Consider the following 23,191-nt stretch of genomic DNA (forward strand, 5'->3'; position numbering starts at 1 on the left):
GAGGTGTGGGCTCTGGGGTGGGGCTGGGGATGAGGGATTTCGGGTTGTCGGACAGTGCTCCAGGCTTTGACCAAGGGGTTTAGAGGGTGGGAGGGGTATCAGGGCTGGGACAGGGGGTTGGGGCACGGGGGAGGGAGGTGAGGGCTCTGGCTGGGGGTGTGGGCTCTGGGGTGGAGCTGGGTATGAGGAGATTGGGGTGCAGGAGGGTGCTCCGGGCTGGGATTTAGTGGGTCAGAGGGCCGGAGGGGAATCAGGGCTGGGGCAGGGGGTTGGGGCATGGGAGAGGCTCAGGGATGCAGGCTCTGGGCAGCACTTACCTCAAGCACCTCCCAGAAGCAATGGAATGTCCCCCCTATGGCTCCTATGCGGAGGCACGGACAGGCAGTTCTGTGTTCCACCCCATCCGCAGACGCCGCCCCTGCAGCTCTCATTGGCCGCAGTTCCCAGCCAATGGGAGCTGTGGTGATGGTGCTTGAGGCTGGGGCAGCGCACGGAGCCCCCTGGCTGCCCTTAAACATAGGAGCTAGAGTGGGGACATGCCGCTGCTTCTGGGAGCTGCACGGAGCGGCCCCGGATCCCACTCCTCGGCTGGAGTGCGGGAGTGGGGTAAACCCCAGACCCCGCTCCCCAGCGGGAGCTTGAGGGACAGATTAAATTGGCTGGTGGGCCAGATGTGGTCTGCAGGCTGTAGTTTGTCCACCCCTGGACTACAGCATGTCTTCCAGAAAGGCATACAGTCTTAATTTGAAGCCATCAAGGATGGAGAATCCACCACTTCCCTTTGTAATTTGTTTCAGTGGTTAATCATTCTCACTGTTAATTTTTTTGGTCTTATTTCTAACCTGAATGTTTAAGCTTTAACTTTCAACTATTGGTTCCCATTATGCCTCTCTTTGCTAGATTAAGGATTGTGATCTTCTTTTTGGATAAGCTAAACAGATGAGTTCTTTAAGACTCTCACTTGAAGACATTTTTTCCAGATCTTGAATAATTTTTGTGGATTTTGCACAACACCCCTTAAGAGAGAAGGCAAATGTGCTATAGTAAAAAAATATTCCTTACCTAAAAAATTTACTAAAAGTCTTGAATTTACAAAGTATAGTGACATCTACTAACCATACTGTAGTTTGAAGTGTTATTTGTTTAAACCCAATATTTTTGAGGATGGATAACCGAAATTAGAATATAAATAGGGATGTTGATTAATCACAATTAACTCATGCAATTAACTCAAAATAATTAATCACAATTAATTGCACAGTTAAACAATAGAATACCAGTTGAAATTTATTAAATATTTTTGGAGGTTTTCTACATTTTCAAATATATTGATTTCAATTACAACATAGAATACAAAGTGTACAGTGCTCATTTTATATTATTTTTTATTACAAATATTTACACTGTAAAAATGGTAAACAAAAGAAAATATTTTTCAGTTCAACCATACAAGTACTGTAGTGCTATCTCTTGATCATGAAAATGCAACTTACAAATGTAGTTTTTTGTTACATAACTGCACTCAAAAACAAAACAATCTAAAACTTCAGAGCCTGCAAGTCCACTTACTCCTATTTCTTGTTCAGCCAATCGCTAAGAGAAACAAGTTTGTTTACATTTAAGGGACATAATGCTGCCCACTCCTTAATTACAATGTCACTTGCAAGTGAGAACTGGCATTCACATGACACTGTTGTAGCTGGTGTCGCAAGATATTTATGTGCCAGATGTGCTAAAGGTTCATATGCCTCTTTATGCTTTGGCCATCATTCCAGAGGACATTCTTCCATGCTGATTAAAAAAAATGCGTTAATTAAATTTGTGACTGAACTCCGTGGGGGGAGAATTTTATGTCTCCTATTCTGTTATACCTGCATTCTGCCATATATTTCATATTATAGCAGTTTTGGATGATGACCCAGCACATGTTGTTCATTTTAAGAACACTTTCACTGCAAATTTGACAAAATGCAAAGAAGGTACCAATGTGAGATTTCTAAAGATAGCTACAGCACTCGACCCAAGATTTAAGAATCTGAAGTGCCTTCCAAAATCTGAGAGGGATGAGGTGTGGAGCATGCTTTCAGAAGTCTTAAAAGAGCAAAACTCTGATATGGAAACTACAGAACCCAAACCACCAAAAAAGAAAATCAACCTTTTGCTGGTGGCAGCTGACTTAGATGATAAAAATGAACATGTGTTGGTCTGCACTGCTTTAGATCATTATCGAGCAGAATCCATCATCAGCATGGACGTCTGTCCTCTGAAATGGTGGTTGAAGCATCAAGGGACATATGAATCTTTAGTGCATCTGGCATGTAGATATCTTGTGACATGGGCTACAACAGTGCCATGCAAATGCCTGTTCTCACTTTCAGGTGACATTGTAAACAAGAAACAGGCAGCATTATCTTCTGAAAATGTAAACAAACTTGTTTGTCTGAGCAATTGGCTGAACAAGAAGTAGGACTGATGGGACTTGTAGGCTTGAAAGTTTTACATTGTTTTATTTTTGAATGCAGGGGGTTTTTGTACATAATTCTACATTTGTAAGTTCAACTTTCATGATAAAGAGATTGCACTACAGTACTTGTATTAGATGAATTGAAAAATACTATTTGTTTTGCTTTTTACAGTGCAAATATTTGTAATAAAAATAAATATAAAGTGAGCACTGTATACTTTGTATTCTGTGTTGTAATTGAAATCAATATATTTCAAAATGGAGAAAACATCCAAAAATATTTAAATAAATGGTATTCTATTATTGTTTAACAGAGCGATTAATTGCATGATTAATCGTGATTAATTTTTGTAATCGCACAATTAATTGTGATTAATTTTTTTAATCACTTGACAGTCCTAAATATAAATGTTTAGTTTAGAGGAAGTTCTTTTCCATATAAATTATATGATTTCCATCTCTAATTTCTAATTCTGATGGGGTTTTTTGAGGGTTTATTGCTGGGCCACAACATTTATTCCAGGCTGAAACTCTGCACTCAAAGTTTAACTGTGGCACTATATATAAATAATTTCTAACTAGAACAGTGATGGGTTCCTTGAACCTGCATACAGGTTTTCTGCAGAGATACTATGATGTCAGAAACTGAACCCTGCATAAACATGCATTTATTTTTGCTGAGTCACTCTGATGTCAGATCAGTGAGTCCTATTAGCCCCAAACCTAATCCTCAGAACTGCCAACTTGATAATACAATGTAGGTAGAGATGTACATTTTATTTAAATTAACTGTAAATGTAAGCCTTAGGAAAGGGAAGTTTGGACCAGATCCAGTGTGTGAATACTATTGTTAGGAGCTGGGTGGAAACAGCACACTAACATCAATCGACTAAGTCCCATTAACTTTTTAACCCTCTAGGCTTAAGTTCTCAATACAAAGCCCATTTACTAAGGTTCTCTGAGGTTAATAGGAATTTTACACTGCTGAATAAATCTAATACAAATATATAAATCTAATACAAATATATAATATTAAAAATAAGGTAATAATATTTGGGCTCTTACTTATCCGTACTGTACATAATGTAGGATTTGGAGCACCTTCCATCATCATGTTTCATACCAAGATTATGCCCCAGCTCATGTGCAACTACTGTGGCATGATGTAGCACATTGTTACCATTAAGCTAGTAAAGAAAAGCAATGTTGAAATTAATATGAAAATAAAACATGAAAATAAAGAAATCACAAGAAAACAAGGCAATGATCCTACCTACTGATTTATTTAAGCTATATATCTCTAAATGTGTGATGCTAGTGTCTAGTATCATAAGGAGAGAGCATTAATAGCAAATCAGTGTAATTCTTTATCTATATATCGGTTTAGGACCAGATTTTGCCTCCTCACAGAGTAAAGTACTATTAAGTATAAGTAAGGCTAGCAGAATCTGGCCGTCATACTGTGTCTGCTGCTGTGGTATCTAATATTATAAGGACAAACCTCCACATCCTAAGTAAGGTGATATTAGCCCTCCCACAGGATTAAGGGAAGGCAAAGGCAGCCTAAAGCGAATTTTATCCCATTCTCCCCAAAGTGGAATTCTCGTGCATCTAAGAATCTGGGCTACAGTGTACAGTGCATGAGTGTGAAGAGTCAAACCCACATGTGGGTCCCGTGCTAACATTCCCATAGAGAACATATAAAAAGCTGTCCATTTTGAGTTTATGGACTTACAGTTATAGGGTATGCTTTTCTAGCCAACTTTGAGCTAAATAAATTTAAAAATATGGCCAAAATATAGCTTGAGACTTATCCGAATGAGGTGGATTGGTACATGAAGGAGAGGGATGTGGCAAAAGGAATTATAATATCATCCTCAAAAACTTTTTGTCTTTTCATAGGAAGCCTAACAGAACAACCCACACCAAACCAAACTTCTTAGCCCTTAATGACTTGGCTGAATAAGTCAGGGAGGTGTCTAGGTTTTTTTATTGACTAGATCTGTACATTAATAATTGAGATGAAGTACTGTACTTACAGTGCTGATGGACCCTCCATGGACTTGAGAACAGACTGTACTTACAAAAGCCATTCCAACTGCCCCACTATAGGCACTTCTCCCTCTGCAACATAACAACAGAACACGTGCACTGTTTTGAAAATGGGGCTGAAATTTCATTGCTTTCTAGTGAAAAAATATTGATGGCTCTGACCCAAATACAATGATGAGTCAAATCTTCGTCTCACTGATGTCAGTGGGAAATTTCCCACTTTCCCAAAGGATCGGATATGGCTCTCTGATCAATGTGCCTACAACAACTGTATGACATAACTCTTGAAAAGTATACATATGCTGTGTTATTGTTTTTGAGTGAAGAATAAGATTAAGAATAAAGATTTAATTACACAAATAATTTCTTGTTGGGCTACAATTACAGCCAAAGCTTTAAATTAGCAGTTTCTATTATTTATTCTCATTTGCATACATAAGCAATATTACAATTCTGATTTATAGTATGAGGCAAGTTTTTCTAATGGACCAAAACTTACATTATGAGGTGGCTAACATCATTTCTTGATCGCTTAAGAAGATTTTTTTCTCTCCAAGAAACAAATCTACTTAGTACATCTCCAGCTGAACCATCCATTACATTTATGTGATTTTTATCTGACCAGATTTCTAGCCCAATCAAAACAATCTGGATGTTCAACGCACCATACATCTGAAAATACACAATGGTGATTACTTTACACGTATGTGAACCAAATTCAATTGAATTCTGAAAAAAATACATCATTATTACAGGTTCAATATTATGTTGAACATAATTATGAACAATGCAAGTGTAAGAAAGTTTATTTCATTTAAATAATTAGTTCACATTACAAACTCGGCCAGATCCTCCTATTCTTTATTCAGTCAAAACCTACATTATCATTTATGGGGGGTTGGATGTTACTGAATAAAGATTACAAGACTGAAGGTCTTCTCTATTAGGATTCCTAGCCATATCCTTCAGGTGCAAGAGCCCTATGAGTAAGGGATCGGAGGGCCAACACTTGGGGGGAGAGGAACCGTTTCATTCGTTATCTTGGTTGGTTATCTTGAGGAGAGCCTAGGAACGATTTCATCTCTCTAGTGGATTGTCAGAGACTTATGGAAATTGCTTATAGCTGTGGAATGGGAAACTCCACAGGCAGCAAAGAGGCTAGATCTTCTGACAGCAACTGGGGATTTTGAGGGTAAACTTTGGCCAGTAGAGGGTGAACTATATGCAATGGAAAGATCCCTATTGTCTTCAGTGGGAGCTGGATAAAGCCTTTAGTTAGATATCAGTACTTCTTGCCTACATTGATTATTCCTGTGTAGAACAGAGGAGCAGTACCATGTTGGAGGAGAGGATTAGCTCCCTAATGCTGATGAAATATTTGATTTTTTTCTTACGAACATATACAGGAATGTTCAATCTTTCAGAAATAGTGTACAAATATTTTGAGGTAAAGTTAAAAAAAACACTAGTAAAAGTCTTCTGTGCTCTTATCTGTGTTTTTAGCCCTGTTTTTCATCAGTTATTGCATGAGTCTAATGACAATGATTCATATGTATTCAGAAACCCTATGTTATTTTGCTAAATTTTCAAAGGCACCTCAACTTGGTGTCTGAAATTACATGTATAATTTTGCAAACACATTCTTGGGCTCATGCTTTTGTGTGTACAAAGCTTGGATGTGTAAAACTGCACATTAAATACCCATGCAAAAATGCACAGTACAATTTTAGAGGTGGGTTTTTAAAATTTGCTGCATTATGGGTGTGATCCTCACCCCTGTTTTGTCTTCTTTATGCCAGGGAAAAGGTCCAGAGCACCATAATGTGGCTATAAAAGCCTTATATCCAGCTGAGGAAAAACTGCCCTAAGCCTGCCCTCATACATCCTGGCACAGGAGGTTTGCAAGAGGTTGGGAGAGATCTGTCAAAGTTGCCAGAGATTCCAGGTATCCCTGCAGTCCACAGGGCAGCACTGGGAGGGCTGTCTAAGTTATGCCCCTGGAGCAGCCTAAGATTGAGAGTGTGCAAAGGTGGCTTAAAACCACCTTATCCCCTCTTCCCTGGGCTGTGAGTTCTGTGGTGTGCTTCTAATAGTCTTGTCTAGATATTAATTATATGTCTGTATATTAATTATATTTTTCAGTTAGAATACAAACACAGAATACACTAGTTGTACATTACTATTTATATTTCTTCTGTGAAATAAGATGAAGAAGAGACTACTGAATATCCATGTGACTGAAATGACCTACCCCATCAACATAATTAGTCAGCTCAATTGTTTCCTTTTGCACAGCTACAGGATCAGAATTCTTCTGCAAATACTGTAAAATTCAATATTAGGATGTTAGAGAAAAATTAAATAATTTAATAAAATGTGTTTAATACTAGAGAAACACATTACCCTGTTGTTATCAACAACCATAAATAGCTCCACATAGCTTGTCTGTGGCAGCACAGCTCGTTTTTTCTGCAAGTTAGAAAATGCAATAAATTAATATTTTAATTACCATTAAGTCAAGATTTATATTACTATTTGTTACCAGGTTATTGCATATATTTATAAGGCATGGTATCTTGGTTTGGCCTTAAGTTTGTTTGCTTTTTGAGCTTTACATGGCAGCTTAAAGATCTACAGCTCAATACTTCAGTGGCAGACAGGCTCTCAGAAGTGGGGGCTTTATGGCATCTTTACATCCACTACCCCTCCAATCCTGTTGCTTTGACCTCTCATACAGCTTAGAACAGCTTCTGGGCTGCTTTAAGTTGCACTTGACTGCAACAATCTCCATGTTGCCATTCCTCTACGTCAGGGGTCGGCAACGTTTGGTATGCGGCTTGCCAGGGTAAGCACCCTAGCTGGCCTGACCAGTTTATTTACCTGCTGAAGCAGCAGGTTTGGATGATTCGCCGTCCCGGGCCAATGGGGGCGGCAGGAAGCGGCACGGGCGAGGGATGTGCTGGCCACGGCTTCCCGCCGCCCCCATTGGCCCGGGACGGTGAACCGCGGCCAGTGGGGGCCGCGATCGGCCGAACCTGCCATGTCAGCAGGTAAATAAAGTGGCCCGGCCCGCTAGGGTGCTTACCCTGGCAAGCCGCGTGCCAAACGTTGCCGACCCCTACTCTATATGAAGATTTCCAAAGCCCAGTAGTGTTCCAGCTGTGCTTGGGGCCCTGAAATGGGGTAAACAAAGAGCTGGCTAGATACACCACCTGGAATGCTCCTACACCAGGGTAAACCCCAGGAAGTAAGTTAAGATGGTTTTAGGGCCCCTTCTGGCCACTGAAGCAGCCCCAAAAGAGTTGTATTGGATCCAAGGATCTAAACATTTCTCAAGAGAAAAACACAAATATATTTACCCTAAAAAGCTTTTCCCTGCTGAAAGTACTGTGTGAAACATTTGTATATCTGAGAGAATTCTTCACACTCTTCTCCTGGTGTAGGTTATCATTCAGCACACCACACAGAAAAGGATCTTGCTGAACGTGTTCTAATGGATAAAATAGGTGCTCAAATGTAGCTGATGTGTCAACTGGCTCCATTCCATACCGTTTGCCACCAATGTGAAGGATTCCCCTACAATAATAAAGGTATGAGAAATTATCTAGTAGAATTGCCTCCTGACCAATGTTAGCCTACTAAGCCCGATGGTGGCTAAATATAGTGACTATTTTTTACATGTTAAGGTTTGTAGCAGTACCGCTCTGTAGCAGTACCACTCTGAAGCTACTATATTGTTCTCCAGAATCTTAGCTTTCATTTAAAATAAGTCTCTGTCTGTTATGGTTGCAAAGAAAACCTCAAAAAATGTGAACTGAGTGTAATTAATGTAGAGATGTGTATGCGAGTCTGCAGACAGCCTGGAACAATCTCTCTGTTGCATTAATTTCAGTGACATGTTAACTCAGATGCCCAGTAATAATGTAAATGTCAACATTGTTAGCTATTTCATTCCTCATTTAAGAAAGGAGAGAGGGAAAGTCACAGAACTACACAATTTACTTTGATGTCTTATTTTGGTGCTGCAAGTGGGTGATGTTGTGTGAGCTCCATCACCTATTCCCCACCACAAAAGAAGCCAAGCCCAAGGACCCTACTAGAGCCTATAGGAATATTCAAGCCACACCAACAAGGAGCTAAGCTCAAGGAAGTCGTGGAACCCAGGGAACACTCATGACCATATTTTGAATATCTGCACACTACGGCAAGTGGTGTCCATCTTTTATTCCCCAATCTGACCTGTCTAACAAACATAAACATTATTTTAATTTACTGTAACAGAGTTACTCTGCAGGTTTTGGAAGCGTGCTTCTAAATGAAAACTTATCAACATCGCTGCTATTATTTGTAGGATAATTATAGTGTGCTACACTCTTATGCTATATGGAAACATTAGATAGTGATGCACAGCAGTTAAGTTACTTATTTATTGTTTACACTGTGGTAGTGCACAGGACTCCAAGCTGGGCATCTCTGTGCTTGGCCCCATACCCTATATAATGAAAAACAGTCCCTCCCCCAAAAATTTACAATCTAAGTAAACTATGCTTTTGTTTTGTGAAAATTTTACCTTTAGTAACAGATTAACTTCAGGTTACTCAAACTTTGCCCAGGTGAGGGCTGCACTAGAAATTTGTCTCTCTATTGCTTGCATGATGGAGCAAGTTGCAGTCAATAGGGAAATGCGGCCCTATAGGGGTTACATGTTCCAACAAGCTGTGGTCCATCTAGATCCGCCAGGGCTGCTTAGCACCAGATGCAGTATTGCATATTGAGACATCTAGGCGGAATTTTCAAAAGCACTCAGTGTTAACCTAACTCTAATATGATTTACCACTGAATTCAACAGGAGGGAAATTACATCAATGCTCAGCATTTTGAAAATCCATACCCCTGTCCCTGAAAAGCAGCATTACAAAATTGTATAGGTTGCACTTTGGCCACTTCTGGATTCATTCATTCTCATGTAAAAAAAACTGATATTCTGAACAACAATACATTTTCTTGGTATATTAGTCAACGATACATTGAAAAGTGAAAAGCAAAAAGTAATACCTAAGGCCATCACATGTACTAAGAGCAAGCATAGAATCAGCAACTCCTTCAACAACTCCACGATAATAACAGTGTGTCTGAAACACAATGAAACCACATAATTAATTAAATAACAGTATTTTTTTCATTCACGTGAAAGACCCAGACTACACATTTGCACAATATTTTATTTATTAGGGCCAGATTTTGCCAGCTTTACTCAGAACTCTACAAGTTGTCTCAATTTTCTTCCACGGGGTTACTCTTGGAGTAAAACACTACTCACTATGAGTACGCACAGCAGATTTTGGCCCTTCATTGATAAAAAATTGGTAAAATAATTGGTAAAAAAAATTTCCCCTCCTTTACAAGTGAGGGAAAAGTTCCAATTTAACCCATTCCCAACCTCTGACAAACCACATGGGTCTATTTTGTCCATCCTGTTCTTTGGCAGGTAAACCCTGCTTTTAAAGCCTGAATTGTTCAGGAAGCACACGTAAATACATGCTTAAATTCTACTGAAGTCTCATGAATAAAGTTGAGTACATACTTAAATGCCTTCCTGAACAGGAATAAATGTTGGCATGTGCTTAAGCGTTTTCCTGAATCAGGGCCTCAAAACTGGGTAACTTTGCATCTTGATCCAAAAATGTATGTTACACAATGGCTATATAATCAACTAACCTAATTTCAGTCTTTTATGTAAACTTCCAGAGCATCCTTCTTATACATTCACATATTTCTGAAAACAGGGGCTATTGTAGACACCATGTCATCATAAATAGCAACAGGTTAAACATACTTAGAGTTAAGATTATAGCATGGCAGCCTTACATTTTATACCCATTGGTAACAATGACATAAAAATACCACAGGTATTTGAGGAGTGCTCAAGAAGGCCTAAAACGCGATCCAATGCAACCTTCTATTATTCTCTAGTTGGTCTTTGAGTGCCTTATTCATTGTTGTGAACTCAAGCAATTGTCATTCCTATATCAGGAAAGATATAAACACAACCAGAATTAATGGTTGTGTATAAGTATTTTTGTTTAAAAATGTATTTAAATGTATATGTATCTTTGTGGACAGCCTTTGGTGTCACAAAGCTTGGCTCCCCTGTGCTAAAGAAACAGACTGACACAAAAACTGAACTTTAATAAGCACAGTACCTTGGTTTTTGAATGGGTAGCCTCCAATTTCCCATTTTTGCTGTATGTATATAGTACAAAATCTTCACTAACAAGCTTTCTGTAAACAAAAATAAACTGCAGCTGTTTTAAGAGTCTATGACAAAATATACATCAAGTATCATATTCAGCAATACATTTTGAGGGTAGCACTTTGATGATAAATTTGCTATTAAATACGGTAGAAGGACATAGAGTGTAAAATAGAATGCTTTTTAAAAAAAATCAGCTGCATCATTTTGAGAATAATTTACTTTTAAAATATTTTTTACCAAAAATCCATAAGTGTATTGTTTTTTAACTTGATGCATTCTTTCAGTTATTGGACAAGTGGCTGGCCTATAAACTTTTGAGGAGGGGTAACAACAAAATTAGACAAATTCCTCCACAATAATTAACAAAAATAGGTAGCAGAAATCTAATTTTGCACTGATTTATTTTTCAGTGAGAACTTTTTCTTCTGTAATAAATCTCTATTAACAATATGCTTTTTGGCATGCTATTTCTTATATACAGTGGTGCTAAGTGAAAATTTCATCAGAATTTTTAAAAAATTAACTACAGTAACATTTTCACATTTTATTTTATCCATTTTCAAGCCAGCTCCTTTATACAGTATTTATTATCACCTCACTTTCATTACATACTAACATTTGGTCCTGCCATGCGGGCAGGGGACTGGACTCGATGACCTCTCGAGGTCCCTTCCAGTCCTATAATCTATGAATCTATGAATCTATGAATTTTAGACTGCTTATTCCAAACAATCTTCAATACAAAAATAGTGGTCTCTATTAAATAAAATCCAAAATTAAAATGTATCCGAGAATACTGCATAACCTACTTATTTTTCTTTAGCTTTAGGATGTATGTTCCATTTGCAGTTTGAATCGAATAAGAGCGATTATCATCTGAATGGTCCTGAAAACAAAACAAAAATATCCCTGGGTTATGCAGTTACCTACCTGATCATAAATTCATATTTTCTCTAAGCAAAAAAGACACTACTACTACTTTTGTTCAATGTTTTAGGTATACAACAAATCTACAAAGAGAGATATTCTTAAAACCTCATGCTTTGTATATTCCACAGTGATGGTGGCATTCCCTGCATTATTTTTTATTATATGCAGAGGCGTTGTAGTCGTGTTGCTTCCAAGATATTACAGAGACAAGGTGGATGAAGTAATATCTTTTATTGGACCAACTTCTGTTGGTGAGAGAGATAAGCTTACAAAGAGCTGTTCTTCAGGTCTGGGAAATGCTAAAGTACACGCTGAGTTGGTCTAATAAAAGATACTACACCCACCTTATCACTATTTTTTTTATTGAAATTTTAAATTCCATGCAGCTAGGAAAACTTCATGGAAAAGACACAACAAAAAACAAACAACCAGCAGAAGGATTAAAATACTCTGCTAATAGAGACTTTTATGGAAATGTGACAAAATAAACTTATGCTAATAGGAGAGCAGAAAATAACCATTAGCAGTGGTAAATCCAGACTAGCAGATTGCCCCTTACTAATTTATCAGGGTGAAATAATGGAAAAATTAAAGCTGGGCCAAAACCCAGCCAAATTCTGTTCTCTGAGCAGCGAGGAGCCAGCATAACTATTGTCTGTCACCTCCTGTGGGATGTAACATTAGTGCAACTATGGAGCTGCACTCCAGCTATTCTTGGGCAACCAAGCATATTTAGAGCAGCCAGAGGCTGCTCTAACATGTATCAAAAACCAAACTAACTCCTGACTGATCCCAGAATCCAAGCAGTGCAAAGATAGCTTAAAGCCTAGACTTTACGCTGAGCAGAGCTTGCCTAGACCCATGAATCAGGGCCTTCGTAATAAGATTATGATGCCGAGCTGGTGATGGGATGCACTGTTGCATCGTTCATTACATCTCCTCCCTTAGAAAGAGAGTAACTTTCATCTTATTTCAAACATGGGACACTAAGCATACTACTAAAGCTTTTGGTATAAAACTTACAATAAGATTTTTGAACATGATTTTTATGGGATGATAAATGGAGAATGAGCAGTGCTTAAAAGATTGGAGTAGTTTATTCTAATGAGCTGAATACAGAGTAGATATTTTTGTGATTACCAAATAGAAATTCCAATGCTTAGTCATTAATGGGGGACTTTTCAAAAGCACTCAGCATTGGCCTAACTCTACTGTCAGAGAAGACAATTGAAGTGTTACTGCAGACTTCAGTGGGAGCAAATTTAGGCTACCACCCGCGCTTTTGAAAATCCCCATCCAAAAGAGCTGTATTTTAATAGTTATGCTCTAAAAAGTGTAGGAAAGCACCAAGGGGAGGCAAATGTGGAAGATTATCTCTTCTTTTGTAAAATCAGCATCTGTATTCTTCTCAGATGACTATCTATCCTTCTTAAATTAAAAAAAGATCTTTAAAAATAATTCATTAATGTGTAACACTGGGTTATTGCTTGTAGTGTCAATACCGTCCATGTGTACCAATGTTGTAATTTATCTTGCTACCTTAGATGTTTCATTTAAAACTTTTATTACAAAAGAAGGGAGAAAATGTGTAGGGAAATTCATTGTGTAGAGTAAAAACAAAGTCTTTGAGGCCCATCCATAATATAATGCCTTGTGGCACTCCTTATGCAATTCATCATAGCCCAAGAAACAATATTCAAATTCAGATTCCACAGGTCAGTTCACTGAAAGATGACTAAATCTGACCCATTATACAGTATTTCCCTGGCAACCACACTCTAACTTGGAGCAAATATTATCTCAAACATCCATTAATATTTTTTCTCTTCTAGGGAATTTAGTGTCAAATTTATCACCCCTTACTCTCTCAATTAGCCCCATGGAATTAAATGGGACTACTTGTGCAATGCAAATATGATTGGGCCCTTATTTACAGTGAAAGGCACTAGGATGACTGAAGTCCTTTGTTTAGCCAAAGAACAGGCACAGCATAGATAATGTCAGTTTAAACTTTCCTATACTGTCTAATTTGACTTAGAGGAAACACCTGGCAGTTTTCCATGTTCACTCAGATTTTTGTCTCTGCTAAGATTGCCAACAAAAGTAGCAATCAGTATGAACTGAACTAGAGATTTGTGTGATGTGGAGTGAGAACACCATCTCATGCCTGTTTTGAAGCCAATTCTGAGAGCACAATAATTCACTCACAAACATGCAACCTGCTGAAAGGTATCAGAAGAGATTACTTACTATTCTACACAGTAGGGTGTATTCTTTTATATATACTGTAGTGCAATATTAACATTAACAAATAATTCAGAAAAAAAATTGGCTAGAAAAACAAACCTCATGTAAATGTGTGTGGCGTCTCTCCCTGCCTGTCAAACTTCGAGGGGTAATTATTTCAAATGTTGTAAGTCTAGATGTCTGATGAGAGGATGCACCTAAAAATAAAATGTAAAATCTCTAAAGAAATAGAAAGTGTAAATAATACACAAACTCTATGTTCACAATGGTCACCACTGAAAATCAGTTTAATCAGAGAAAGCTAAGTGCAGGAAGAGAAAGGATGGTCTCATAGTTAAGCAGTTGAATGCCATAGTAAACTGAAGTCTATCCCTGTCTCGGCCAGAATTCCTATGTTATGCTGGGCAAGTCACGTAAACCAAAATTTTCACAGGTGGCCAATGTGTTCCTCATTTTCTGGGTACCCAGCTTGGGGCTCATAGGGTCTGATTTGCAGAAGTGCTGAGTGCCCACAACTACATGTGAAGTCAAGAACGGTATGTCTACACTGCAATTAAAACCCCACAGCTGGCCCATGTCAGCAGACTTGGGGTTGTGGGGTTCAGGCTAAGCGGCTGTTTAACTGTGGTGTAGATATTCAGGCTCAGGTCCCAGAGCCCAGGCTCCAGCCCAAGCCCAAGCCCAAACATCTACATTGCAATTAAAAAGCCCCTTAGCCAGACCCCTGCAAGCCCGAGTCAGCAGACACAGGCCACCTATGGCTTTTTAACTGCAGCGTAGACATACCCTAAGACCTTTGCTCTGAACATAATAAAGTGCTATGGCATGCTAAATACTCTGAAAAATTAAGTCCTCAAATTAGGCACCCAAAATTTGTTGACATTTTAGACAATTTTGGATTTAATCTCTCTGCCACAGTTCCCCCACGTGTAAAATACCCCTTCAGTTCATAGCGGTGGTACAAAACTAAATTCATTAATGTTTGAAAAGATTTAAAATACTACAATGATAACACCACAGAAGAGTCCATGAGGAAATTCATAATTCTGTACTCAGTACAGTGTTTGGATGTTGTGCAGTAAATAATGCATGGTGCCACACATTAATTGACCAGGATTAAAAAAACCCTAGATAACCACCCATTTGCTGAATAAGGCTGGAATCTTGTGGAAAAAATAATGTATGATCATGTAATTAAAAACTGGATCATAACGCTGACAAAAAGGGTACAAATTAAGGTTGTACAGGTGACATTAATTCTGGCATTTTCTACCTTTTGAGCGCTTGATTTTGCAACCTTAATAATGTTCTTTTAATGTAGGGTGGTGTGATTTTTTTGTTTTCCCTTCTGTAACTTCCTATGTTTGCAGGAAATTTAAAAACTAAATAAAAATAGAAATTTCATCATGTAGAACTACACTCACCCCAACATGGGTCATCTGCAGTACTGGTGTCTTTAGATCCACAGCAAAGTTATCTACAACTTAAGCTAACAGAGTAATCGGTAGAAGTAGAAGGCAGTTATCTTCTATGTGGACCAACCACTAGGGTGGCTGGAGACACACACTTTGCCAGTCTGTTTCACAGTGATTTGCTAGACAGCAAAGAAATGCTGAGACTAGGCAATAATGGATTCAATTTGAAGTTCTACAGGGAAATGTGTTTGCTAGTTACAGATCCCTCTGCCCCATCTCCTCACTTCACCACTCCTCCCTGTCCCTTTTTTTCTCCTATCCCCAAACTCCCCAGCTCCTGCCCTCTCCCCTGCTGATATCCCCTTGGCTTCTGTCCATCCCTCCTGTCTGACTCCTGCCCCTGTCTCTATCCACAGTTCCTTCCCATCCTCCCCAGTACTTTGTGTCTGCCCCTCTTTCTATATTCCTTCCTGGTTTTCAGCTCCCCTTTGGTCCTGCTTCTATTCTCTCTCCCTACCAAAGGTCCTGCCACATTCCCACTAATGTACATCTCTACCCTCACGCTGTTCCTTACCTAGCTGCATCAAACACATGGCTCTTCCTTCACCTTGCTGCCGGGCATGGCAATAAGGCAACATTGAGAGAACACAAGACACAGAGTCCCTGCTCAGTTCCTGAGCATGGTGCCACAGCAGCCACTGTAGCCAGGAGGGGCAATTTCAGGGGATGGCACATGGGTAGTCCAGTCAGCACACAGGAGCTGTGAAGGGATGAAGCATGCTCAGAGCAGACTGAATTTCACAGAACTTATCTGCCCAAATCTAGCACGTGAAAACAGATTTTTCAGAGACTTACAATTTGGCCAAATTTGGGCAGAGTTTCACAAGAATGGCAATGATACATCCCTGATACCAACAGAACCCCCTGCCAAATTTCAAGTCCCTGTTCCAATTCATGGAAGTACTAGAGCTTCTCAGAGAAACGGAAGAATTTTTTAACATTGGAAACACAATCCATTTCATCCTAGCCTCCTTCCCAGAAATGGCATGGAACATTTCATTCCAAATGGTTTAAGTTTGGCAAAGTTATATGGAAGTGAAAACAGGGTCTTACAATAGAAACAAACAACTATAGAAATCACTACTTGTGCCACCTATAATAAATGACTTTGCCTTTTTCTTTTCATTGGGTTCAGAATCAAAACAGAAGAGAGTTTATGAAATGGCTCTCAAACTTTTCTATTGGTGACCCCTTCCTCACAGCAAGCCCCCAAATGTGACCACGCTTAGAAATTAAAAACACTTTTAAAAAATATTATAAAGCCTGGAGGCAAAGCAGGGTTTGGGGATGGAGGCTGACAGCTCGCAATTCCCATGTAATAACCTCATGACTCCGAGTTTGAGAATCCCAGTAGCAGGACATGAATGCCACATGTATCTTTACATTTTGCAACTCCATTGACTTTTTCCTTTCAGTCAAGCAATTACAATCTCTTTTGCCTTTGTGTTTCTAAGCTGAATTTATGTATTGCTTTTTTAGGTATTAACAGGTCCCTGTGGTTACTCAAGTAGCTAGCAACTCTGGTCATGCAGCTAATCCTTATGACACTTCTTGGCTGAGTATGCCTTACCACTTTCATTTGAGGTTTCAAGATCTCAATTATATATCAGGTTGCACCATCTGAATATGAATGCTGATGATATATATTTCTTAACAGATTGACCATTTTATTAATATTTTTTCTTATTACATCTAAAGTACATTTGGTTATACACTCACTTAAAGCCTTTTTTTTTAACTTTATTATTTCAAAGAGTATTTAAAATATACATAGCATTAAAGTGACTTCCTTTTTTCACTATCTAGTATCGGTGGCTAACTAGCTAGTGGTTTTTAACTTGAGAATCGTTTTAGCGCATCTATCATGAACTTCTGCTTACATATGAACAATCTGTGTCTGCCAAAGATTATTTTACTTCTCAGATCTAGGCAGAAAATTATGCCTGGACATAGACATACATAAAATTAAATCCATAGATAAAATCCATATTTTATATTACTCTCCTTATGCCTCTGCGGTACACATCATGCTAGTGTTTGCCTGGCTGCCACACTCCACCCAAGAAGTAGTAGCAATGCAGTGTTACTGAGTACATATAATTTCTAAAGTTGCTTGGTAAAATCTGGCAAGAATGGCACCCCATTGGTGTAAAATACTACTACTGAAAATAATTTGATAGTGGAAAGATAGGAGAAAATGTGGGAAAGTAGTAAACAATTATTTTTAAAAAATGGTTCCCTTTCACCCCCACCATTTTAGTATCCGGAGTCTAATTGTAACATGGAAGTAGAATAGAAACTCATTCAACTCCAACTGGGAGAACCATTGTGAATCAACAAATTTGGAGAATTAGTACCCAAAACACAGAAAAAGGTTAACATATCACAAAATATACATTGTTTATTTGACAAGTGTAGTTCAGTTTTAATATTTTTAGCATAGTATTCATAGAACCACGTGGAAATATGCAGATGAGCATTATATAAATGCTAAGAATTATTATTTATTCTATAGTATACAGTAACTCCTCACTTAAAGTCGTCTGTTAATGTTTTTTCCTTATTACGTTACTGATCAATTAGGGAACGTGTTCGTTTAAAGTTGTGCAATGCTCCCTTATAACATTGCTTGGCAGCCGCCTGCTTTCTCCACAGCTTGCAGGAAGAGCAGCCCGTTGCAGCTAGCTGGTGGGGGCTTGGAACCAAGGTGGACCGGCAGCCCCCTATCAGCTCCCCACTCCCCTAAGTTCCCTGTGCGGCAGCTGCCCAGCAGGCTATCAATTGCCGAGAGTTCAGCTGTCCCTCCCCACACTGCCATGTGCTGCTCCTGCCCTCTGCCTTGGAGCTGCTCCCAGGAGCCTCCTGCTTGCTGTGCGGGGAGGGAAGACGGGGGCTAATGTCAGGGTGTCCCCCTCCCCCGTACTCCTGCCCCCCACTTACCCCTTCTTCATACAGAGCAGGGTGAATACAGGACAGGGCTCAGGACCGAGAGAGCTGGCTGATATACTTAAAAAGGCAGTTTATTTAGAATGGGGTCAGCATACTTAAACAGGCAATGCACATCTTTCTCTCTCCCACACACACCAGATGTGTGACTCTGTCTGCCATACTGTCTCCCCTCCCTCCATTCCTGCTGCCTTGTAGAGTGTGAGGCTACATTAACAACGTGTTAACCCTTGAGGGCTCAGCCGAGTGCCAGTTCATCATCTAGCAGTAAAGCATTCCCTGAGAAAGATCCCACCCTCTTCTACCCTCTGACTTCACCACCTCAATCAAGCTTCACAATCATCATCGCTGTGTACAGTATTAAACTGTTTGTTTACAACTTATATTCCGTGTGCGCGTGTGTATATGTATATATATATAAATAAATAAAATATAGTTTTTTGTCTGGTGAAAAAAAATTTCCCTGGAACCTAGCCCCCCCATTTACATTAATTCTTATGGGGAAGTTGGATTCGCTTAACATCCTTTTGCTTAAAGTTGCATTTTTCAGGAACATAACTACAACGTTAAGCGAGGAGTTACTGTATCATATTCTCTTTAATATAAAAATATGTGGTGACAATTTTAGAAATAAAAATGAAAAAAATTGTGTCATCTCAGTGTTTTCATTTTGGACTTAAAAGACATCAATCTAAAATGAATGCAGCCAAAATTATCTTTCTACCCAACTAATCTAACCACATTAACCCCACTTTCCCTTTGAAATCTCTCCACTGAATTAAATTTTGACTTGTCTTTGTCTTCAAGGTCCTGCATAATTCTCCCTCTCACTACTTTTACAACCTTGTTTCCTCATGTTGTCTCCCGCCCCCCAACCCAGCTAATCCAGCAATGACAGCTTTCATGTCCCATTTTGTTTGTTTCTGTTAGTCATCAGTACACCCTATTCCAACACACCTTCTGCATTATTTCAGAATTACAGTACTTCAGTGGTACAGCTATTAACTAGGAAGCTGGAGATCAAAAGTCTGATTAGAATCTGATCTCAACAATGCCGCTTTACATTGAGGTAAACACCTGGTTCAAATGGTGAACTTTACCTGATGACCTTTCCTTCCCTTTTGTTGTCTACTCACTGAGTTTGGTTTAATCCCTGCTGAAGTCAACAGAAAGTCTCCCATTGAATTCAGTGGGGCGAATGGATAGTAAATTATAAATTAATTTTAACAAAGCAAACTGCTTTCCCCCACTTGAACTGTGCTCTCAGATAACAAACCAAAAGGATTTCATCTCAAATATAAGGCAAGATCACGCATGACACAGAAAAGTCCATGGAAGTAATCCAAAGTGGCACAAAAAATCCACAATGTTCTCTTACAGAGTAGGAGGAGGGTTCTTCAGCACAATTTCTATAGACGGTTTCTTCCCTACTAAAAATCTCTAAGGCTTTTTAAGGGTTGAGCACCAACAACATTATTAAGGAGGACTCTCCAATTAAAATAATATGATTTCCTTTCGCAAAGAAACACGTTTGGGGTCTGTAACACTGGTAGGATTTATAGTTTCAGTAGTTAGATTTTGTAACTCACTTATAAAAATAGCCTTCTAAAATATTAGTACTTAGCACTTACTGTTTATGTTGCTTCTCATCTTCAAAATATTGATAAATATTAACCAAACTGCACAACCTCCTTTTTCCCCATGTGAGGCAGGTATGTATTTTTATCCACTTTTAACAGATGAGAGAACTGAGGCACAGATGAACTAAGTATCTTTCCAGAAACCACAGAGGACATTAAGTCAGGGTCCGAATAGGGTTTAGAACTCCAGAGATCGAGGGTCATAATTTTATGCTAATACCACACCTGTAAAAATACTGAATACTGAAATGTCCGGTAACAAAGCTAATTTTCTTCATATTGAATAAAATCCTGCCCTCACCTAACCCATGAGCATTCCCATTAAGTGTCAATAAAATTTGAATTTTCTCATAGTCTGTTTTATGTGAAAGTATGGCATTGGAGTGGAAGCATATCTCATTTATCTAATTATCTTTATAATGCTGTATGATCAGAGATATAATACATCACCCAATTAATTTTTAAAACAAGCTCTACTAATTTATACCTTGATACTAGAAAGGGAGGGAAGTACAAAAAATTCCTGTAATTGAGTCACAAATATACAGCTGTATAAGTAATGGTCCATACACAGTACTATTTTGTTGAATCCTAAATGAAAATTAATAAGAAATTAAAAAATGAGAAATCCAACAAAAATACACAATTATTTTCAGGGAGAATTCCCTCACATCACAGAAGACCTGAATTTTTTTATCCATTGTTCATCTCAGATGAGGGCTACAGTTATTCTAACTGTCACAACAAATACTTTATACAGAGCCTAGCACAATGGCTGGTCCTGGCTTCTAAGCACTACCATAATACACTATCATACTACAACTAAGTGAAATCAAGGAACATAAACCTGCTATTGGAATAAATGTGCATTATTAAGCTGACTAGGATCATTACACTCAGAATTCCAGTCTGTTCAGGTGGTAAAATAAGAAAGACTGCTTGTTATTATACATGCTGGCCAATGAAGCAGAAAAAGAACATACCATACTTACATACTTGTCACACACACACACACATACAAAAAACATCTACAGACCTCATCCTGCAGTCAATACATTTCTCCGGGACTTGTATAAGAATTTTGCTTGAATAAAGAGTTCTGGATCATGACTGATGTGCACAAGCATAACTTGCAGCAGCTTTCTCACTGAATATTAAGACTGAAGCTCACCTGCTGGACGAACTGGCTTTCCAATAAATATTAGTCCAAAACCAAACAAAAGTAAGCTGCATTTTAACATGGTTATTTTTCTCTGAGCAAACACTTCACGTACTAAGATGTTCAGAAACAGTTTTATTTTGGATGGTGCTCTTACCAGCAGTTTCCCTTAAGTGAAAGAACTAGAAAAACTAGAATCTTTTGTTGTCAAGGCAAACAATAGATAGCATTGAAAAAGTATTTCAGGTATGTTAGCAAACACTCCCAAGGAAGAAGGAAGTAAAATTTCTCACATTGTGCTTTTCAAAAACTGGTTAGACAACTTACAACAAACCCAATATAACATGATTGTAAATGCTGACTGGAGAAAGCCAGCTGACTGACCCCATCATAAGGATGACAAGACAAAACTGATTTATTCTAAAACCCTTTGAGATCAAAGACCAGCAACTATATACTCTCAAATGCTAGACAGGAAAACAAAGCATCATATAAGCTAGGCTACTGAGTTAATATGAACCTGCTTGTCGGGGACTCAGAGCCCAGACGGTAAGGTTCGTTGTCTGACTGCAGAGAGAGAGACAGGCAACACCAGCAAGGTCCAGTGACAAGCTCTTTATTGAGGAGTGCACACAACAATAGAGAGTGGCCCATCTCCAGAGAGAAACAGCCACGGTTTTAACAACTAGTAGGGTTATATAGACAGTTCCGTCGCGTCATAGTTAAAACAACCCAACCCCCCTTTATTAGTTAGAAAGCTTCTAATATTCATGCATATCTATCTTCTTTGACGCTACAAACAATTCGTGATGCCTCAGCAACTTATCAGCTTTGTTGTTATGCACCAGAAACTAGGAGAAAGGAGGGAGTTAAGAACAGAAACAGGGAGTGGAGACTGCAAGACTCCATATGTCCAAACAAACTGTTCCTAGCACATCTGGTACAAGAATGCACCCCTCCCCTCCTATCTCGTTCTCTGCAGCTCAAGCAAGCATGTCCTCAGGTATCACAGAGAGACAGGAATGGCCCAGCAACTACTGTTAGCCTAACTTTGGCTAAGCTGGCCAAACAACCTGTTCTATACTCTATTTTCTTGGGCCTAACACCCTTCTCTATACCTTTTCCAATGCGAATATATCTTTTTTTTTCGAGCTAAGGAGACCAGAACTGCACAAGGTATTCAAGTATCAGAAGGGTAGCCGTGTTAGTCTGAATCTGTAAAAAGCAACAGAGGGTCTGTAAAAAGAAGAACAGGAGTACTTGTGGCACCTTAGAGACTAACAAATTTATTAGAGCATAAGCTTTCGTGGACTACAGCCCACTTCTTCGGATGCATATAGAATGGAACATATAAGAACCTCACTTCTTCAGATGCAAGCTAAGAGCTCTTAGTAACTTTAGCTCTTTTGTGATTTCAGCTCTTAGTAGGGGAGCCCCAGTGCTGGTGCACTATTGGCCTGAAGTGAATTCAGCTCAGCAGCCCGTAACTAGACTCCTAATGGAATCCAAGTTAGCTCTTGCATCTGAAGAAGTGAGGTTCTTACCCACGAAAGCTTACGCGCCCAATACTTCTGTTAGTCTTAAAGATGCCACAGGACCCTCTGTTGCTTTTTACAAGGTATTCAAGGTTTGTGCAGGAGTCCTTCAAGGTGCCAGGCAGGAGAATCACGCATGGTCACATCCTCCCTCAGCCAGAAGCTGGGCCTATGCCAGGGGAGGAAGCGCAGCCCCCAGAAGGGGAACATGGGGTTGAGACCGTCGCAGCCCCTGAAGGGGAACATGGAACTGAGGCCGTCTCTGTTCGTACTATGGGGCCTTTCACAGACTGGGGCTCGGGCTGCACAGTTGCCACCCAACAGCTCTTCTGACCTAGTAACGGGCCCAGGACGCAGCTGCAAGCCACGCGCTTTCTGGGCCGCCAGCTACTTTCCCTCAGGCCGCTTCACACACAACCACCAGCCTCTCACTCCGCCCTGACCCTAGCGCGCGCTTGCTCAGAAGCTAAGCGCGGAAACGGAAGCG

At 39.3% G+C, this 23,191-nt stretch overlaps 1 protein-coding gene across 3 annotated transcripts in view; it reads right to left on the reverse strand.

Moving 5' to 3' along the window:
• The window catches only part of LOC117880640 (disintegrin and metalloproteinase domain-containing protein 9-like), a 38,355-nt gene extending 16,027 nt beyond the window's left edge, over positions 1-22,328 (reverse strand). For 2 of the 3 annotated variants that reach the window (XM_034776980.1, XM_034776981.1), the window contains exons 1-11: positions 21,182-22,328; positions 14,049-14,146; positions 11,582-11,658; positions 10,720-10,798; positions 9,572-9,648; positions 7,876-8,092; positions 6,920-6,985; positions 6,768-6,839; positions 5,016-5,188; positions 4,504-4,588; positions 3,530-3,651 (exon numbers count right to left, since the gene is read on the reverse strand). In XM_034776980.1, the coding sequence (XP_034632871.1) occupies positions 3,530-3,651; positions 4,504-4,588; positions 5,016-5,188; positions 6,768-6,839; positions 6,920-6,985; positions 7,876-8,092; positions 9,572-9,648; positions 10,720-10,798; positions 11,582-11,658; positions 14,049-14,146; positions 21,182-21,251 (1,136 nt within the window). In that variant the 5' untranslated portion in view covers positions 21,252-22,328. Of the gene's footprint in view, positions 1-3,529; positions 3,652-4,503; positions 4,589-5,015; positions 5,189-6,767; positions 6,840-6,919; positions 6,986-7,875; positions 8,093-9,086; positions 9,171-9,571; positions 9,649-10,719; positions 10,799-11,581; positions 11,659-14,048; positions 14,147-21,181 lie in introns of those variants that run through there. The other variant, XM_034776983.1, reaches the window with a different exon arrangement.
• Between the last annotated feature and the right edge of the window lie 863 nt (positions 22,329-23,191).

The sequence above is a fragment of the Trachemys scripta genome, chromosome 7 (genome assembly GCF_013100865.1).
Source record: "Trachemys scripta elegans isolate TJP31775 chromosome 7, CAS_Tse_1.0, whole genome shotgun sequence".
NCBI lineage: Eukaryota > Metazoa > Chordata > Testudines > Emydidae > Trachemys > Trachemys scripta.